Here is a 17,655-nt window from a genome sequence, read left to right as displayed (position 1 = left end):
GTCTGTGTTCTTCACTCTAATTATGCTGAGATTCATCCAGGTGGTTGTGTGTATTAATAGTTTGTTACTCTTATTGCTGTATAATATTCAATAGTATGGATGTACCACAGTTTGTTTAATTACCTGTCAAAGGACATTTTGGTTGTTCCCAGTTTTTGGCTATTATGAATAAAACTGCTATGAATATCTGTGTATAAATCTTTATATAGACATATGTTTCTTTTTTTTCCCTTGGGTAAATATTTAGAAGTGGAATTGCTGGATTGTATGGTAGCTCTGTTTTACCTTTGGAGGAACTGCCAGACTTTTCCACAGTGGCTACACCATTTACATTCCTACTAGCAGTGTATGAGCATTCCAGTTTTTCCACATCCTTGTCGACACTTGTTATTTTCCATTTATTATTATTATTGCCCACCTATAGTGGGTGTGTCATTGCAGTTTTAATTTGCATTTCCCAGATAGCTAAAGATGTTGAGCATCTTTCTATGTGCTTATCATCCAGTAATCTTCTTTGGTTGAGGATCTATTTATCTCTTGCCCATTCTTATTTTTAATTAGTTACTTGTTTTCTTCTCGAATTTTGAGAGTTCTTTATGTATTCTGGGTCCCAGTCCTTTATCAGATATATGATTTACAAAGATTTTCTCCCAATCTAAGGCTTGTCTTTTAATTATCTTAGCAGTGTCTTATGAAGAGCAGAAGTCTAACTTGTAAATCTTCTCCTTTGATGCGTATGGATTTTGTGTCAGGTCAAAAATTTTATCTAATCGAAAGTCGCAAAGATTTATTTTCTTCTAAAGGTTTTATTGTTTTAGATCTTAGGTTTAGATTCATTTTGAGTTAATTTTTGTTTAGAGTTCAAAGTGTTTAGATTAAGGTTCATCTTTTTGCATATGAATGTCCAGTTATTCTAGTACCGTTTGTCAAAAAATTAATTGATCTTTTAAAACAAAAGTTTGATCATATCACTCTTGCTCAAGGACTTCCTTTGGGTCCTCATTTGTTTTAGGAAGTAATCCGTAACATTATTCACAAGACTCTATGTGATTTTGGTCTTGTAATATAGCTCTCATCTCCTCTCATCTGTCACTGACCATCTTATACTCTTAAGCTCCAAACATACTAAAGTTCATTCAGTTCCCTAAATTTATTTCTGCTGCTTTCTAGTATTTTGCAACTGTTATTCCCTCTGCCTAGAATATTTCCTTTCCACTCCTCTATCATCTGACCTTCATCTGGAAATTATATTCTTTTGGAAGTTTTCCCTGACTCTTGCCCTCACTCCCACCCTTCATTCAGATTGGATCACCATCCTTTCCTTCTTTGTACACATATCCCAGGGACGGGGGAGCCTGGTGAGCTGCCGTCTATGGGATAGCACAGAGTCGGACATGACTGAAGTGACTTAGCAGCAGCAGCAGCACTTTTTGTTTTCCTGTCATGGCACTGATCATGCAGTATTGAATCCGGTTGGTTTATTTGTCTCTCCCTCACTGACATTAGGCCCCTGAGAAAGTAGTGCTTGACATGTAGATATTCAATAAATATTTGTTAAATGAGTGAATGCTTGTCAGTGAGGTCAGGCAGAGTGAGTAAAGAAGCATTGTTGTATGTACTGTACTTTTGAGGTTGGAGTGAACAATGAGTGGATGTCAGAATCTCCGAAATGAAAGATTCTTTTGAACGGCCTTCAAGATTGAATCTTGAATAGAGAATTGGCCACTTTATAGCTAAGCTAGTTATATAAACCTTCTCTGGTCTGTTTGGACAAGCACATTCCCCTTGTCTTAATTGCCTGCTTATTTTATGTGTCAGTAAACACCATTTATGGTTCTAGGAGAGGACAGGTCTTTTTGACCAAACCTGTGGCAGAGGTGGAATGCACTTTGGTTTATTGCTACTGAGATTGGGGCCAGTACTTTGTAGAGCTTGTTTATCATCTAATTGGGAGAGTATGTATATGGGTCATTCTAAAGAAGGTATTTGAGCAATTAAACAATCAAATGTGGTCATCAGTCTAACTTAACTCTTTGAAAATCATGAGGGTGGGGACAACACTGTCTTTGAGAACTCTCAGTCAAACCCAAGGGATATGGAGCTGAAGAGGAGGGTACTGCTTTTCCATATATTCCTACTTAAACTGACTGAGATTTTGACCTCTTACTTATTATCATGATTTAAGTACCATAGAAAAGAACAGGCTGTGTCCTAGGCAGCTTTATGTAGCTATTGATCTCTGTGAACAGTTTAAGAAAGCATCAGATTGTACATTATTGTTATTATCCCCACCTTCTAAGTGTGGCTAGATATATAGCAAATGTTTTTCACCACCCCTTGAATCTTTTTTCATACCTCAGGTTCGCACTGCTCCTTGGAACACCACACGGGCTTTCATTGCTGCCATGAAGGGCAAGTGTCTCCTGGAGGTGACTGGGGTGGCAGATCCCACAGGATGTGGTGAAGGATTCTCCTATGTGAAGATTCCAAACAAACCAACACAGCAGAAGGTGAGACTGTCTGAATTTCTGTAAGGTGAAAAATCAGGGAAGGAAGAAATAGAGGTTAAGGGATGGAGATGAATGGATGGTGATCTGGGAAGCCATGGAAATGTTAACAGTATATCTTAGATGCCTATTATAAAGAGTTCAGCTTACTAGGATTCTTTCTTGTTTTGTTTCTGAGGTAGGATGATAAGGAGCCTCAGCCAGTGAAGAAGACAGTGACAGGAACAGATGCAGACCTCCGTCGCCTTTCACTGAAAAATGCCAAGCAACTTCTACGTAAATTTGGTGTGCCTGAGGAAGAGGTGGGCATGGAAGAGGAAAACTTAGAGGCTCCCTGGGGCTCTTTATAGAGAGGGGAAAGCTTGGAGGCAGATATTAGGAACTATCTGGAGAATTTTGTAGTTTAGGTTGTGGTAGACTGAATCTTAGAGACTTCTTCGGGAGTTAGCTTTCTCAAAGCTTTCTGTCTAACCTGCTTTGGGTGATTTTTTTTTTTTTTATCTAGCTTTCTAACCATGTGCCCTGGTTTTTTCCTTTGAAATCTCTGAATGATTTGTGTGTGTGTCTCTCTCTTGTAGATTAAGAAGTTGTCCCGCTGGGAAGTGATCGATGTAGTACGCACAATGTCAACAGAACAAGCCCGCTCTGGAGAGGGGCCCATGAGTAAATTTGCCCGTGGATCAAGGTTTTCTGTGGCTGAGCATCAAGAGCGTTACAAAGAGGAATGTCAGCGCATCTTTGACCTGCAGAACAAGTGTGTTGTTTTAGTACTTCAGGAGATCTAAGCTGGAAAGGGGAGGGGGTCTCAGACATTATTTTATAGGGGAGAGAAGGTCACCTAAAATGTGACTAGGTGGTCAGGTATCTGAGATTTCAGGGTGATATCTATTCATGATAGTGCTGTGGTACCTACTCTCTTCAAAACAATAGGCAAAGTTTTTGTTTTTTGTTTGTTTTGCTTTTTTAAATTTTGTATTGGGATATAGCTAATTAACAATGTTGTGATAGTTTCAGGTGAACAGTGAAAGGACTTAGTCATCCATATACATGTATCCATTCTTCCCCAATCTCCACTCCCATTCAGGCCTGGCAGAGGTTTTCAGTGGCAAGAAGTGCTAGGTTCCATGGCAAATCTTGTGGCCTACTTGAGCCTGGCAGCCATTACAGGGGATTGTGGGGGTTTTTTTGGAGGCTTAGTGTTTAGAGGATGATAATGCCCTATTAAAAATAACCACTATGCTGATTTGTTGTTTCTCAGGCTTTTTCCAAGAATTCTGAAAGAGTTGCTATACTATTTCATATTTTGAACTTGCCTCATTGACTAAATTTCTAGGAAAACTTGTAGAGCTTTTCTGTTCAGGGTCCCATGTCTTAGTGGATTTTGAATATTTCTCTTTTAAGGTTGATTTCTCTATTTCCTACTCTTGCCTAAACTAAAATTGTTTCTTCAGCTTTTTAAAAACTTATGTTTCCCCTCCTTTTAAATTTAATATTATTTTGTCTTTTTAGGGTTTTATCATCAACCGAAATCTTATCAACTGACACAGACAGCAGCTCAGCTGAAGACAGTGACTTTGAGGAAATGGGAAAAAACATAGAGAACATGTTGCAGAATAAGAAAACCAGCTCTCAGCTGTCACGTGAACGGGAGGAGCAGGAACGGAAGGAACTACAGAGGATGCTATTGGGTGAGGGTAGTGACTTTACAGATAGACAGACAAAAAAAAGAAAGATTGAAAAATTGTAAATAACTGCCCACTAATAACTAAGGTAAAGATGGAGGCAGGAAAAGTAGGAGATGAGTATAGGAAAGCCCATAGATGAAGTAGAGAGATTCTGCAAACTGGACTCTAGATATGTCTGTGGGGCACAAATTGAAGAGATGCTGCCAGTCTGCTACTGCCTTTGTATCAGGCCTGGCCAAACCAAGACGATCATGGCTGTATATCACTTGAGCTTTCTGGGCATTCATCCTAGAGGGTAAGAGTTTTTAATAGATTTGGGGGTTGAACCCTCTGAAATCACATGTAGAAATCAGTACAGGTGTACTTTTTCTGAGGAGAAGATCCATGGCTTTCAGAAGATTCTCAGAGTCTTAGATTCTAAAAAGAGTTTAAACTCACCAACCCTAAATTGCGTAAATTGAGGGTGGGGATGATGAAGGCCTGAACTGGTTTGAGATGTGGTCATTAGGAATGAAAAAAGGAGAGAGATCAAAGTCATGCTAAGGTTTCACTCTGGCTTGCTGTAAAGATGGTGGTACCATTAATTAGGGTAGTACATTTCAGAAAAAGAAGCAGGTTTAAGAAGGAAAGGTATAATATGTGGATTTTGAGGTCCTTATGACACTCCCCAGTATAGATGTCAAAGAGGCAATTGAGAACTTGGATGTAGATACTGAGAGAGGATAAAGGCTGAAGATTGAACGTTTTAAATGACTACACTTACAGTAGTCTTTCCTTTGTTTTCCCTTTGTAAAAGCTTTGTGTGATTCAGTTGTTCTGACTACTTTGTAAAGATGTGATAAAGCCTTTCCTCGAATGTGGTCTTGGACCAGCAATGTCTACATCATGTGGAAGCTTGTTAGAAATGCAGTCTCAGGTTTCACTCCAAACCTGCTGAATTAGAATCTGTATTTTAACACGATCCTCAGATGATTCCTGTTCATTCATATTAAAGTTTGAGAAGCATACTCTAGGCCTTAAGACTCTGGAGTTTTTCTGTGGTGTCATTTCTGCCTGCCGCGCCCTAGCCCCCACCCCCACCATCCCCAGTGCTTGGGTGCTTTTCTATAATATGATCATCAACTACTTCCTGCTTGGATTTTCCTTTGGTGCATTTGTTCAAAGAAATCAAAATACAGCTACTGCTCTGCTGTCCTCCATATGACAAACGTGTATCTTTGAGATCCTCTCAGAACTTTCTGTACTTATAAAAATGGGAACATTGACAGTGATAAAATGAAAATGAAGTCAGGAAAGGACAACTAGTGTATCCTTGGGGCTGGTGGTGACTTTGATGCTTTCTACAGAACAATAGTTGTGTGGCATGTTGAGTTTGGGGGTCTCCACTCAACCCCAAGAAACTAGCCATTTAGGTGGTAGGGGGACTGTGTAGAAATCTTTTTCTCCTTGCAGCAGCAGGCTCAGCAGCATCAGGAAACAATCACAGAGATGATGACACTGCTTCTGTGACAAGCCTTAATTCTTCTGCCACTGGCCGTTGTCTCAAGATTTATCGCACGTTTCGCGATGAGGAGGGGAAAGAATATGTTCGCTGTGAGACGGTCCGAAAGCCAGCTGTCATTGATGCCTATGTGCGCATACGGACCACAAAAGACGAGGAATTCATGTGAGTTTGACTTCCCACTTGCCAGTGTGATAAGGAGAATGATAATGATGGGGAAGGGGGTGAGGATGGATACTTGATTTTAGTGACAAGATTCTGCACAGTTGTCCCTGGAAATCTGTGTTAATTGAGAACCATCTTGCCTTTAGAACTTTGGGTTTGAACAGAGCCAGACCACAGGGAGAATCCCCAGTTTGCTGTAAAATAAAGGCATGTTTTAAGTTCTCTCTGGGTCCTTTGTGTTTTTGTTGGTTGATTGGCAAAAATCTTAGGGGGTCCTCATTCTGAGAGAGGTACCTCTGCACATGGAAGACTGATAAGCAGGTTAAGTGGAAATGCCATGTAGCCCCTTTTGTTTCAGTATTATTTTAGTTCTGAGATGCTTGCTATCAGGACAGTTTTCTTGGTTTTAAGTTTGCTTATGGATCTGTGAATTTTTTTCCCCTTTATATAGTCGAAAATTTGCCCTTTTTGATGAACAACATCGAGAAGAGATGCGAAAAGAACGGCGGAGGATTCAAGAGCAACTGAGGCGACTTAAGCGAAACCAGGAAAAGGAGAAGCTTAAGGGTCCTCCTGAGAAGAAGCCCAAAAAAATGAAGGAGCGTCCTGACCTAAAAGTAAGTATAGTGTAATATCATAACTAACAAAGCAGAGAAAGAAAGCATACCTTTTCCCTTAGCTTTTGGCATCCTACCTTACTGCGAGTGAAGGCAGTATTATGGAAAGCTAGTTTGAACTGATGTGGCCACTTGGGTGTTATAATTATGACTGGAACTGATAATACCAGATTTAATCTGGTGTCACTGGGTGTCATTTTATGCTTCATCCATTGAAAATATTTTCTACGAGTTGAGACAGGTGTGGTGGGTTTTTTTGACATGTATATTTATGTACATATGTAGACACATCTTGTTTTTAAATTGCATGTATTAAAAGCAGTGACTGAGAAAACATACAATACAGGTTGCTTTGCATAGTTTAGGTATCACTGTGCAGTGCATCACAAAATGAGGCAACTATGGTACAGTGGAAAGAGCCGTGGACTTGGAAACACAAGATCTGGGTTCAGGGTCTTGTTCTGCCATTTAGTAACTCTGTGACCATAACCTCTCCAACCTATTTTTTCTTCTTTAAAATGATACCTATCTCACAATGGTATTGTATTAAGGAATGTAATACATGGGAAGCATTTTATACCTGGTAAAATTCTCAACAAATGTGAACTGCTGTTAACATGTACTGAGCTCATTAAGTATTCTAATGTTTCTTGTATGTGATATTATGTGATACAGTATTGATCCCATTTTACAGATGACAGTGAGGGCAGTTGCACAACTAAGATGGAGACTTGTTTTGTTGTTGTTGTTTCGGCTTTTTCTGTGTGTGGAGTGTTGTGTGTGTTTTTTTTCTTTTTTTTTTTTTTATTGGCTGCACTGCATTGCCTGTAGGATCTTAGTTCCCTAACCAGGGATTGAACCCAGGTCCTCTGCAGTGAGAACAGAGTCCTAACCACTGACTGCCAGGGAATTTCAAGAGACTTAGTATTATTAAGCCTTTTCCTTGAGACTGGGAATATACTCATTCTGGCTGCCTGTGCTTCTGAATGCAACCTTGGGCTTCCAATAGCCTTTCTTCTGCATTTTTAATGTTTGCATAGTTTACAACTTAAGTTGTGTTAAAAATCCTCTGCCTTTTCTTCCTCATTTGATTTTTAAAGTAACGTTCAGTCTCTGGATTTCATTTTGTTTTTAATATGTTATTTCCATACATGTACTTTTGTTCGGTGGCTTCTGGTTGAAAGGTGTGTACCTAGTCTGTGAGAATAAAAGTTCTGGGCCTGCCTTTGTTTCTCTTCTGCCTTCTGTGTATTTCTTAAAGCTAACATGAAGAAGCCTGCTTACCTCTGACATGTTGATACTTTCCCTTTTACAGCTGAAATGTGGGGCTTGTGGTGCCATTGGGCACATGAGAACAAACAAATTCTGCCCTCTTTATTATCAAACAAATGCACCCCCTTCCAACCCTGTTGCCATGACAGAGGAGCAGGAGGAGGAGTTGGAAAAGACAGTCATTCATAATGATAATGAGGAACTTATCAAGGTTGAAGGGACCAAGATTGTCCTAGGGAAACAGCTAATTGAGAGGTAAGAGCAGTGGGAGAGATCTGTTGGAGGTTGGCGATATTGGTGGGGGGCAGGGGTGGATGTGATGTGTTCTCTGAAGTGGAACTGAGGACATAGGAACTTTAATGGACTTCCCTCAGTAATTGTTGCCAGTAATGGAAATTATAGTCTTGTAAAGCACTCATTAGGCTACACCACCCACTTGCCCTTGGGCACGCTACTCAACTTTTCTGAGTCTTAGTTTCCTTATTTGCAAAATAAAATCATCCTTTCAAGGGTAGCTATGAAGATAAAATGAAGGAAACTATATTAAGCAAGTAGTACAGTACCTGGTATGTACTAAATGCTCTTCCTATTCTGATTCCAGGCACTTGTAATATTTGTAAGGTCCCTGATCTCAGATGTTCTGATAATGGACCAGCCAAAAAGATTGAGGAGACAGACTATGCTTACACTTACCTAGCCCTTGTCCTCAGAGAATTTGATAATCAAGTAGAAAAGTTTTTTTCTAACTGAATATTTATTGCCTTCGGGTTCAAACAAATCAGGCAAAAACCACTACGATATTGTAAAGTAATTAGCCTCCAACTAATATAAATAAATGAAAAAAAAAGAATAGAAAAGTTTTTATTTTTTTTAATTCATTTTTTTACAATGTTGTATTGGTTTCTGCTGTACAATGAGAAAAGTTTTTAAATTAAAAAAAGAATCCCCCCAACTTTTTAGTTTGAAAATTGCAAACCTACAGAAGAGCTGAAGGAATAATATAGTATGTTTTTTTCTCTAAATTCACCAACTGTTAACATTTGTCACATTTGTTTCATCTTTATGTATCTAAAACATTTTCTTTTTTGCTGAAACATTTGGAAGTTGTAGGCATCATGACATTTCTCTCAAATTCTTTAGCACACATCTCCAAAGAATAAGGACATAACAAACATGATACTTGGAGAAGGAAATGACAACCCATTCCAATATTCTTGCCTGGAAAATCCCATAGATAGTAGAGCCCGGCAGGCTGTGTAGTCCATGGGGTCGCGAAGAGTTGGACATGACTGAAGTGACCTAGCATGCACAAACATGATACTATTACTACACCTAAGAAATTTAACATTAGTTCAGTAGTATCTAATATTCAGTCCTTATTCAGATTTCCCCAGTTGTCTCAATATTCTTTATTGCCTACACCCTACTTCCATTCAGGATCAATTCCAGTTCAAACATCAAGTATTTTGAATCTCTCTTAATGTAGAACTGTCTTCCCCACCTTGTTTTTCATGACATTGAATTTTTTTGAAGAGTCCAGGTCTCATAAAATATTCCACATTTTAGATGTGTCTGTTTTTGTGTTGATGTATATTTATCTTTGGCAAGATTGCAGCAGAAGTAATATTATGCATTTACCGCACCACATGAGAAAGCATATAATGTCAGTATATGCTCCTCAGTATTTTGATCATCTTATTAAAGTGGTAATACTCAGATTCCTCTATAATAAAGATACTTTTTTTCCCATTGTAATTAATTTGTGGGTGAATATCCTGTTCTCTTACAATATTTCTCTCAATAGTTTTAACATCCATTGATGATCATTACCTAACTCATTTATTACATAGGGGGTTGCTTCATTGTTTTTCTAATTCTATCATTCTTTACACTAAGTGGCATTCTGTAAAGCAGGGCTTCTCCCTCTTTTTTTGAATATTACTATGGATTCTGAAATTCTTCCTTTTGTAAACTATAATATATTAAAATCTGTTAACATCATTATTAATTTGGTTGCTCAGATTGTCCCAGATTTGATCCCTTCAAGCCAGAACCTGTGTCCTTTTGAAATGAACCTATAAATTTTGCAAACTTCTTTGCTTTCTGGCACTAGATGTCAGGCTTTCCTTGAAATTTCTCTGTCCCAGACCCAGAATCAGCCCTTTCTCAAGGAGTCCTGGTTCCTTTTATTGGGGAATAGTATTTTGGAACCAATATCTAGGTGTTAAGTATCCTCATTGCCACTGAGATGTCACTGCTTCTAGGTTCTTAGTAGATAGAACTAGGAAATATACAAATATTGTAAGTCACAACCTCATATCAATACTTCTAAAACAAATTATATCGATAGATTCTTCATCTTTTTCTGTTTTTTAGCTATAGTTTGCATTTTATTTTTAGCTCACACTTTTTAGGTTCTTGATTTAATTAAAATCAGTGAAAACATTGTATCACCTCTATTTGTACATCATTTAGTTTTATTCTTTTTCTGTTTTATATTTATATCCTCTTGGTTCCCAGTATCAGTGTATTTATACATTTGCCCATCCTGTGATATGTGCAAGATAGTTTGAGAATTTGGAGAAGGAAATGGCAACCTACTCCAGTATTCTTGCTTGGAAAATCCTATGCACAGAGGAGCCTGACGGGCTACAGTTCATGGGGTCGCAAAGAGTCAGACACAACTGAGCAACTGAGCACACATACTACTACCAACAACAAACATGTAAAGTAGATTCAAGATATTTTCTGTAATTTGTTGTCCTTGGATTATATGCCACAGGACTTGACAGTCAGGGTATTTTTTTTTTTTGACAGGGTATTATATTCAAAATATATTTATTTTTTGAGTATGTAATTTTTAATTTAATATGTGGTTATATTCATTTATTCTGTTTAGATTTGAGAGTTTTTTTCCTATCCTTGTTAATTTATCAACATCTATAGTAGTCATGTTTTAAAGCACATTAGAAAAAGGAAATATGGTATCTTGATCTCATATGATTAAAGGGAAGTAGGTAGTTGGGCTTTTAATGATTGAGGGAACTCAAACTAGTTTTTTCTCTTCTTTTCGGCCACTCCGTGTGGCATCTGGGATCCTAGTTCCCCAACCAAGGACTGAACCCATGCCTCCTGCAGTGAGAGCATGGAGTCCTAACCACTGGACCATTAAGGAAGTCCCTAGTTTTTCTTTTCAAACAAGCTTTAATTTCTTCCTTGTTTCTATTCTGAATAAGTTAAATTTCCTAGCCCTTTTATCCTGAGATAGAATATTCGAGGTGGAAAGATTCTGGAAATTCCTTTAGCCTAGTTCCTTTATCTTCCAAGTAGGAAACTGAGGTGAACTTGTGGCTTGCTTAGTTCTTTATTAATTTGGAGATACTATGAGGTCTTGCCCGATCTGAGCCTTAGGATGTGGATGTCTGGCCTTTAGTTTGGCTTTTTACTCCCCAGGCTCATGCTCAGGTACTTTGGGCTTTTTCTTTGTGGTTGCTTTTTTTCTGGGGACTAGAAATAGGGACTGCATGCTATGAAAGTGTTATGATTATTACAGTGCAGATGAGGTTCGCAGAAAATCTCTGGTTCTCAAGTTCCCTAAGCAGCAACTTCCTCCCAAGAAGAAACGGCGAGTTGGAACTACTGTTCATTGTGACTATTTGAATGTGAGTATCTGCATTGCTGCTTTCTGACCAGATGGGATTCTCATTAATTCCCCCAGTCCTAAGCCGTGGCCCTGATAACAGCCTTAGCTTCTCCCTGTGGTATTGCCCTGAGAATTACATGTACTGCTCATTACAAGGTTTCCAAAATGTATTTTTTTTAATTTAAAGAAGCATTCTGATATTTTGTTTCTCCTTAGAGACCTCATAAGTCCATTCACCGGCGCCGCACAGACCCCATGGTGACATTGTCATCCATTTTGGAGTCTATCATCAATGACATGAGAGATCTTCCGAATGTGAGTTCACTGCATTCAGGTCTACAGTATGGATGGCAAGGCCCTTTGTTCTGTCTGATTTCAGATAGAGGGCAGTATAGTCCTAAGAACCTCAAACTCCTTATTCTTTGGGATATAGTTTGTTTATTTTTTAATAGTTAGTAGAGGAAACAGTCAGACTTGCTCCATCTAGAGAGATTCCTTTGAGAGTTGATGGCCAGGTAGAGACAGGTGAGATGTGAGAGAGTCTTGAGGAACTGGTTATGGCAAATGTTCTTTGCTCATGGATGGTGCTGGCTCTTGTTTGCACAGACATACCCTTTCCACACTCCAGTCAATGCAAAGGTCGTAAAGGACTACTACAAGATCATCACCCGGCCGATGGACTTACAGACACTCCGTGAAAATGTGCGTAAACGCCTCTACCCATCTCGGGAAGAGTTCAGGGAACATTTGGAGCTAATTGTGAAAAATAGTGCAACCTACAATGGTAAGAATCACCTGTCTTTGACTGCAAAGGTCACCTTTCAGATCCTTTTTTAATTCCTTACTAGTCCTAGATTCAGACTAGATGTTGGACTGATGGAAAGGACCTACAATGTACTAGTGAATTTGAGGGTTATGAAAATCAGATAACGTATGTTTTTAATCATTTAACAGATATTGCTGCTTTTTATTCCCACTTAATGTATCCTCTGGAGAATTTGGAGTCTTATCTGTTGAAACAATTGCATGGGGAGTATGGGAGGAAGAGGGGAGCCTAGGTAAATAGAAGAGGCATTCAGTGTGGATGGAACCCCCATAGAGTATGTGCTTGTGACTCTATTTGTCTTTGATTTGATCTACAAATATGTTATAGGGGCTGTTATATGTCCACTTTGCTCAAAAACTGAAAAGACAAGGAGGAAGAAATCTATTTTCTGAGTTTTAAAGAGTTCAAGATATAGTACATACAGCTTCTGCATGTAAAGGATAAAATTTTCTGATTTCCAGTTGTATCCTTGAGCACAGATTCGTCTATAAGTGTAGAGATTAAGGGTACAGATGAACTATGGCACTTAATAATTGAATTACCTTAGATGTCTTATTTAACATCTTATAACCTTTTCCATTTTCTCACCTGTACACATGGGACAATAGTGTACCTAGATTTTAATACCTTTCACAAGCAGGCCTGACCCATTTATCTAGTCTCATCTCCAGTGACTGGCTCCTATACCTACTATAGATATAGATTCCTGCCACACTCAGCATTGTATTTCACTAAATATCCTATCCCATGTCTTCATTCCTTTGCACAGTCTTTGCCCTTTGTAAGGAATGCCCTTTATTCTCTTTCCATTCATATTTCCAGACCAGCTCATATCATCGCTTCATGAAGATGTATTCATATTGCCCACGGTACCCATTTTTCAATCATCTGTGCCTCCTTAGCACAATTAAATCAACTTTTATAGCTCTTATTGTGTTACATATAATTGATTATATATTTGATTTTCCTACCACTCTGTGACCTCCTAGAGAGACTATTCATCTTTCTATTCCAAGGGCCTAGCAGAGTACCAGACACATAGAAAGAAAGAATAAATTTGTTAGGCCCAACTATCATTCAAGTTGGCAAGCATAAATGCATAAAAAAAATCTGCTTGGAAGGGGAATGGGAGGTAAGAGCTGACATTGAAAATGCAGAGCTTGAAGTACCTGTGGGTCATTTAGAGGCAATGTTAGTAAAAATTTGGAAATGATTTTCTCCTTCCATCCCCCTCTGTCTCAATCTTCTTTCTTCCTTATACCCAAATGATGATGATAATAGTACCACCATCAGTGGTATTACTATCCTTCTAGTTATACAACCTAGAAATATTGGTCATCATTGATTCACTCTGCCTCTCCTGCACTCGTAGATCACTAAGTTCCATAAATTGTACATTCTAAATTTTGCTGGAAAAAATTCCCTTCCTTTTGGTCTCCATTGCTACTGTCTTAGTTGAAGCCCTTGTCATCTCTTCTTTGACCTCTTGCAGTTGCTTCCAGACTTTCTCTGCTGCCTGCCTTAATTTTTCACACTGTTGACAGGGTATTTTTTTTTCTGATATACAAGTTTGAAAAATTACTCTCTAGCTTAAAATCTTCAGTGCCTTTGTATCTCCTATGAGACCATTGTAATATGTCCCATTCAGCCTTTCCAAGTTCCATTTCTGGTTTCTCTTCCACACACATACCTGTATTCCAGTTGTACAAAACTACTTGTAATTTCTGTTGTGAAATGTGTTGCTTCATGTTTCCATGAATTTGCTTACTTAAATGTTTTTGCACACTTCTTCCTCCCTCTGGAATGTTTTTCTACAATACTATCTACCTGGTGGACTTCTCTTCATTAATGATACTGCTCAAGTGTCAGTCACAAAAAGCCTTTCCTGTTCCTTCCTGGTACTCAGATTTAATTGTTTTGAAACTGTTACAAACCCTCCACAGTTCATAGTATATTCCTCTATTTGCACTTACACTCACTTTTTAAAAACTTTTATTATGGAAATTGTTAGGCATATACAGAAGTAGAGAGAAAGTAAATAAACTTCACTGCACCTATTCACGCAGTTCAGCACTTACCAACATATGACCAGTCTTGTTCATTATTTATATTTCCAGATATCATATCATTTCACCCATAGATACTTCAAGCACTTATACCTTGTCATATAGCAATTTATTTTCATGTCATTTTCTTTGACTAAACCAAGAACTCTCTAAGGTAGGACTTGTGTCATATTTTCCCTTTAATCTCATCATTGAACATGTCACAGTCATTAAACAATTGCTGAATGAATAAATAAATGCCTGCTAATTAATTAATAAGTAGTTGAGGATAGAGCTGAGGTTTAGGCTCTGGGGAGCACTTACTTTGAAAGAATTGACAGGAAGATAAACAAAGGATACTGCAAGGAAACAGAATTACTGTTGAGAAGAAAATGTTTTGACTTTCCCTATGATGAGCTTAAATTAGGGTAGCCATAAGCAGGGAATGTAGGTGATAGTTGGAGGATTTTGTGAAACTCTTGTTAGGGACTTCAGGGAAACTAAAGTAGTAGTCTGAGCTAGGATGGAGATTGTTTTCTGACAAAGGCTTTGGATTAGCCATATGTTGGATGGACATCACAAACCACGAGTTCTGCAAACAAAAATTGCCGTCACAAATTTTGAATGCTAAATATGGAAAGATGATCTCCTTAGTCATCTTTAAATAAATTGTCATTTTCCTATCAATGGTATTATTTTCAAGGTATTAAAGGCAGCAGTATTGAAGGTAGTATGCTGTGTATCAAAGGTAGTACTGCTGTGTGTGGATATACACAAATAAGGGAGAGAATTAAAATTAGTTTATTCATCCATATTATGTATCTGCTATGTGTTAGACACTGAAAAATGGAGGTAAGACTGATGTATCTGTCTGACTCAGCAGCTAGGTTGGTGCAAGTCTGGAGAGGTGTTGGTACTCTTGCCTCCCATGTCCGTGGTCTCATCTCTTCCTGTTTGTTTCTCTGTAATCTAGGGCCAAAGCATTCACTGACCCAGATCTCTCAATCAATGCTAGATCTCTGTGATGAAAAACTTAAAGAGGTAAGACATTTAAAATGAGAGAAAGGCGGTAGAATTTGAAGCTGGCAGGTACCAGAATTGAGGAAGTAGGGAATGTAACAGAAGATTAGAGAAATGAGAGAGAAGCAGGTCTTTCGTACATTAGAGTCTGGAGGGGACCTTAGAAATCATATAGTCTAATTCCCTCCCTTTTGTTGATGGAAAAACTGAGGTCCATAGGAGAAACTAACTTGTCTTGGGCATCATGGCTGTTAAATAGTAGAACTAGGATTAAAATCTAAAATCCACATAACACTTTCGAAAGGGCTAAGGAAATTGACTTCCTGGAAAGCCAGCTGAAGCTAAGAGACTGTTTTGTCAGGGAGAAATTTTAATTTTTAAAAGATAATCTCTATTTTATCTTCTTAACAACAACAAAATATGGCAGCTGTACAGGCCTAAAAAATATAAATGTGATGATGTTAATATTGAAGTAGAAATTTCATAAAAGATTGCCAAATGGCCAATAAACATGAAAAGATTATAAGTTTGGTTATCATTGTGGAAATAAAAATTTAAACCAGTTAAGCCAGTTAATACTTCATACCCACTTAGAAAGGCTAAAATTAAAAAAAAAAAAACTTAAAAGACATGGTCTTCCCTGGTGGTCCAGTGGTTAAGAATCCAACTGCCAATGCAGGGGACACGGGTTCGATCCCTAGTGGGGAAATATTCCACATGCCACAGGGCGACTAAGCCCACACACCACCGCTGCTGAGCCCAAGCTCTAGAGCCCGTGCTCCACAACAGAAGCCATTGCAATGAGAAGCCCATGCACTGCAACTAGAGAAAGCCCTCGCACAACAACAGAGACCCAGTGCAGCCAAAAATAATTTTTAAGAAGATTGAGTTTTAGTGGGTTAGGACATGAAGCAATTGATACACAGACTTTTTCATAGTATAGTCTAAAATGAATTTATTGGGTTAGATTCCCTTGTACAAAAGTTACTAATCAACAATAATGTGTCCAGTGTTTTCAGTGATAGTTTTACAGCAAAAACAGTGTGATATTAAAACTTAATTTGGTGAAGATGTTTTTGTTGTGGGAGCTAAGCTGTTGTTGCCCAAGGTTGTATATTTTTGATCATCTACAAGAATAAAAGATAGAATACCTATAAGAGTGGTTGACACATCTCTTTTGATCCTTTTACTGGAGTATTATTTCTTATCTGAATTTTTGTCTAGAACAGATGAGTTTACAATTCAAAGTTAGACTTTTTGGGACAAGAGAAATATTAATTGTCCTTAATACTCTATGATGATTATACCTCAGGGAAACCTTTATGTTTCCTTTGCTTTGTTTCATGTCAGAAAGAAGATAAATTGGCTCGTTTAGAGAAAGCTATCAACCCCTTGCTGGATGATGATGACCAAGTGGCATTTTCTTTTATTCTGGACAACATTGTCACCCAGAAAATGATGGCAGTTCCAGATGTAAGTGGTCTGTATGTTGAATATTGTGAAGATAGTACAAAGGAAAGGAAAGGACAAAAGAGTGTTTGCATGTGTGTGTATGACTGGGGAGTCTGGAGTGTGGTGTTTGTCAATTCAAACTGGTATGTAATTCTTTTCTTTTTTTCAAACTGGTATATAATTTTAAAAAGAAACCTTTTTGCTGTATGAGTGCATTATCATTGAAATCAAAGAGGCCAGGAATCTGTGATATAGAGAGGTTCTTTATTCCTGTTGACATTCAGGTAGCTCGAGAGAGAAATTAGGATGCCAGGTAATATGGGAGGCTTTGGATTTAGAGGTGCTTCTTGACAAACGAGAGTTTGATAATTACCCAGCATTTGTCGTCTTTTGTTTCAGTTTTTCCCTTTTGCAACTTTATGACAGGGCTACCATGTTGGGTCTCTATATCATTTTGTTATAATGATCTTCCCTAGGAATTCTGAACTGAGTTTCCTTTTGTGTTTTAGGCATATGTTGTGTATGCAATAATGCTGTGAACCCTCTACATGGGACTAGGGGATGAGAGATTTTAATTGTGAATATAGAGCAGGGGTCCTTACCCTGTCAGGGCACATGAACCCTTAAAAGAATCCATGAACACATGCAAAGTTTTGTGTGATTATGTGTCTTTCTGGGGAAGGGGTCCATAGCTTTTGTCAGGGTCTTAACATTATGATCCAGTGAAGGTTGAGAAGCTCTGATATAAAGAATGGTTTCTATTTAATTTCTCATGCTTTCTTTTTACTAGTCTTGGCCGTTTCATCACCCAGTTAATAAGAAGTTTGTTCCAGATTATTACAAAGTAATTGTCAGTCCAATGGATTTAGAGACCATACGTAAAGTGAGTGATTTGGTTTAAAATGTCTTTTTGGAAGCAAGT

The 17,655-nt window shown here is 38.1% G+C and overlaps 1 protein-coding gene across 8 annotated transcripts in view; it reads left to right on the top strand.

Annotated features, from left to right (window-relative positions):
• TAF1 (TATA-box binding protein associated factor 1) overlaps positions 1-17,655 on the top strand; it is an 83,279-nt gene that overhangs the window by 23,484 nt on the left and 42,140 nt on the right. For 7 of the 8 annotated variants that reach the window (XR_009692002.1, XM_061136996.1, XM_061136994.1 and 4 more), the window contains exons 19-31: positions 2,361-2,510; positions 2,690-2,809; positions 3,086-3,261; positions 4,017-4,195; positions 5,645-5,858; positions 6,310-6,475; positions 7,791-8,002; positions 11,301-11,409; positions 11,607-11,705; positions 11,997-12,174; positions 15,235-15,302; positions 16,632-16,754; positions 17,524-17,616. Coding sequence is in view for 7 of the 8 variants with exons in the window: in XM_061136996.1 (XP_060992979.1) it covers positions 2,361-2,510; positions 2,690-2,809; positions 3,086-3,261; positions 4,017-4,195; positions 5,645-5,858; positions 6,310-6,475; positions 7,791-8,002; positions 11,301-11,409; positions 11,607-11,705; positions 11,997-12,174; positions 15,235-15,302; positions 16,632-16,754; positions 17,524-17,616 (1,887 nt within the window). In the remaining variant the exon portion in view is untranslated. The remainder of the gene's footprint in view (positions 1-2,360; positions 2,511-2,689; positions 2,810-3,085; positions 3,262-4,016; positions 4,196-5,644; positions 5,859-6,309; positions 6,476-7,790; positions 8,003-11,300; positions 11,410-11,606; positions 11,706-11,996; positions 12,175-15,234; positions 15,303-16,631; positions 16,755-17,523; positions 17,617-17,655) is intronic. The other variant, XM_061136993.1, reaches the window with a different exon arrangement.

This window comes from Dama dama, chromosome X, assembly GCF_033118175.1.
Source record: "Dama dama isolate Ldn47 chromosome X, ASM3311817v1, whole genome shotgun sequence".
Lineage (NCBI taxonomy): Eukaryota > Metazoa > Chordata > Mammalia > Artiodactyla > Cervidae > Dama > Dama dama.
The sequence above is the reverse complement of the archived record's forward strand: the minus strand, read 5'-3'. Positions and strand labels throughout refer to the sequence as shown.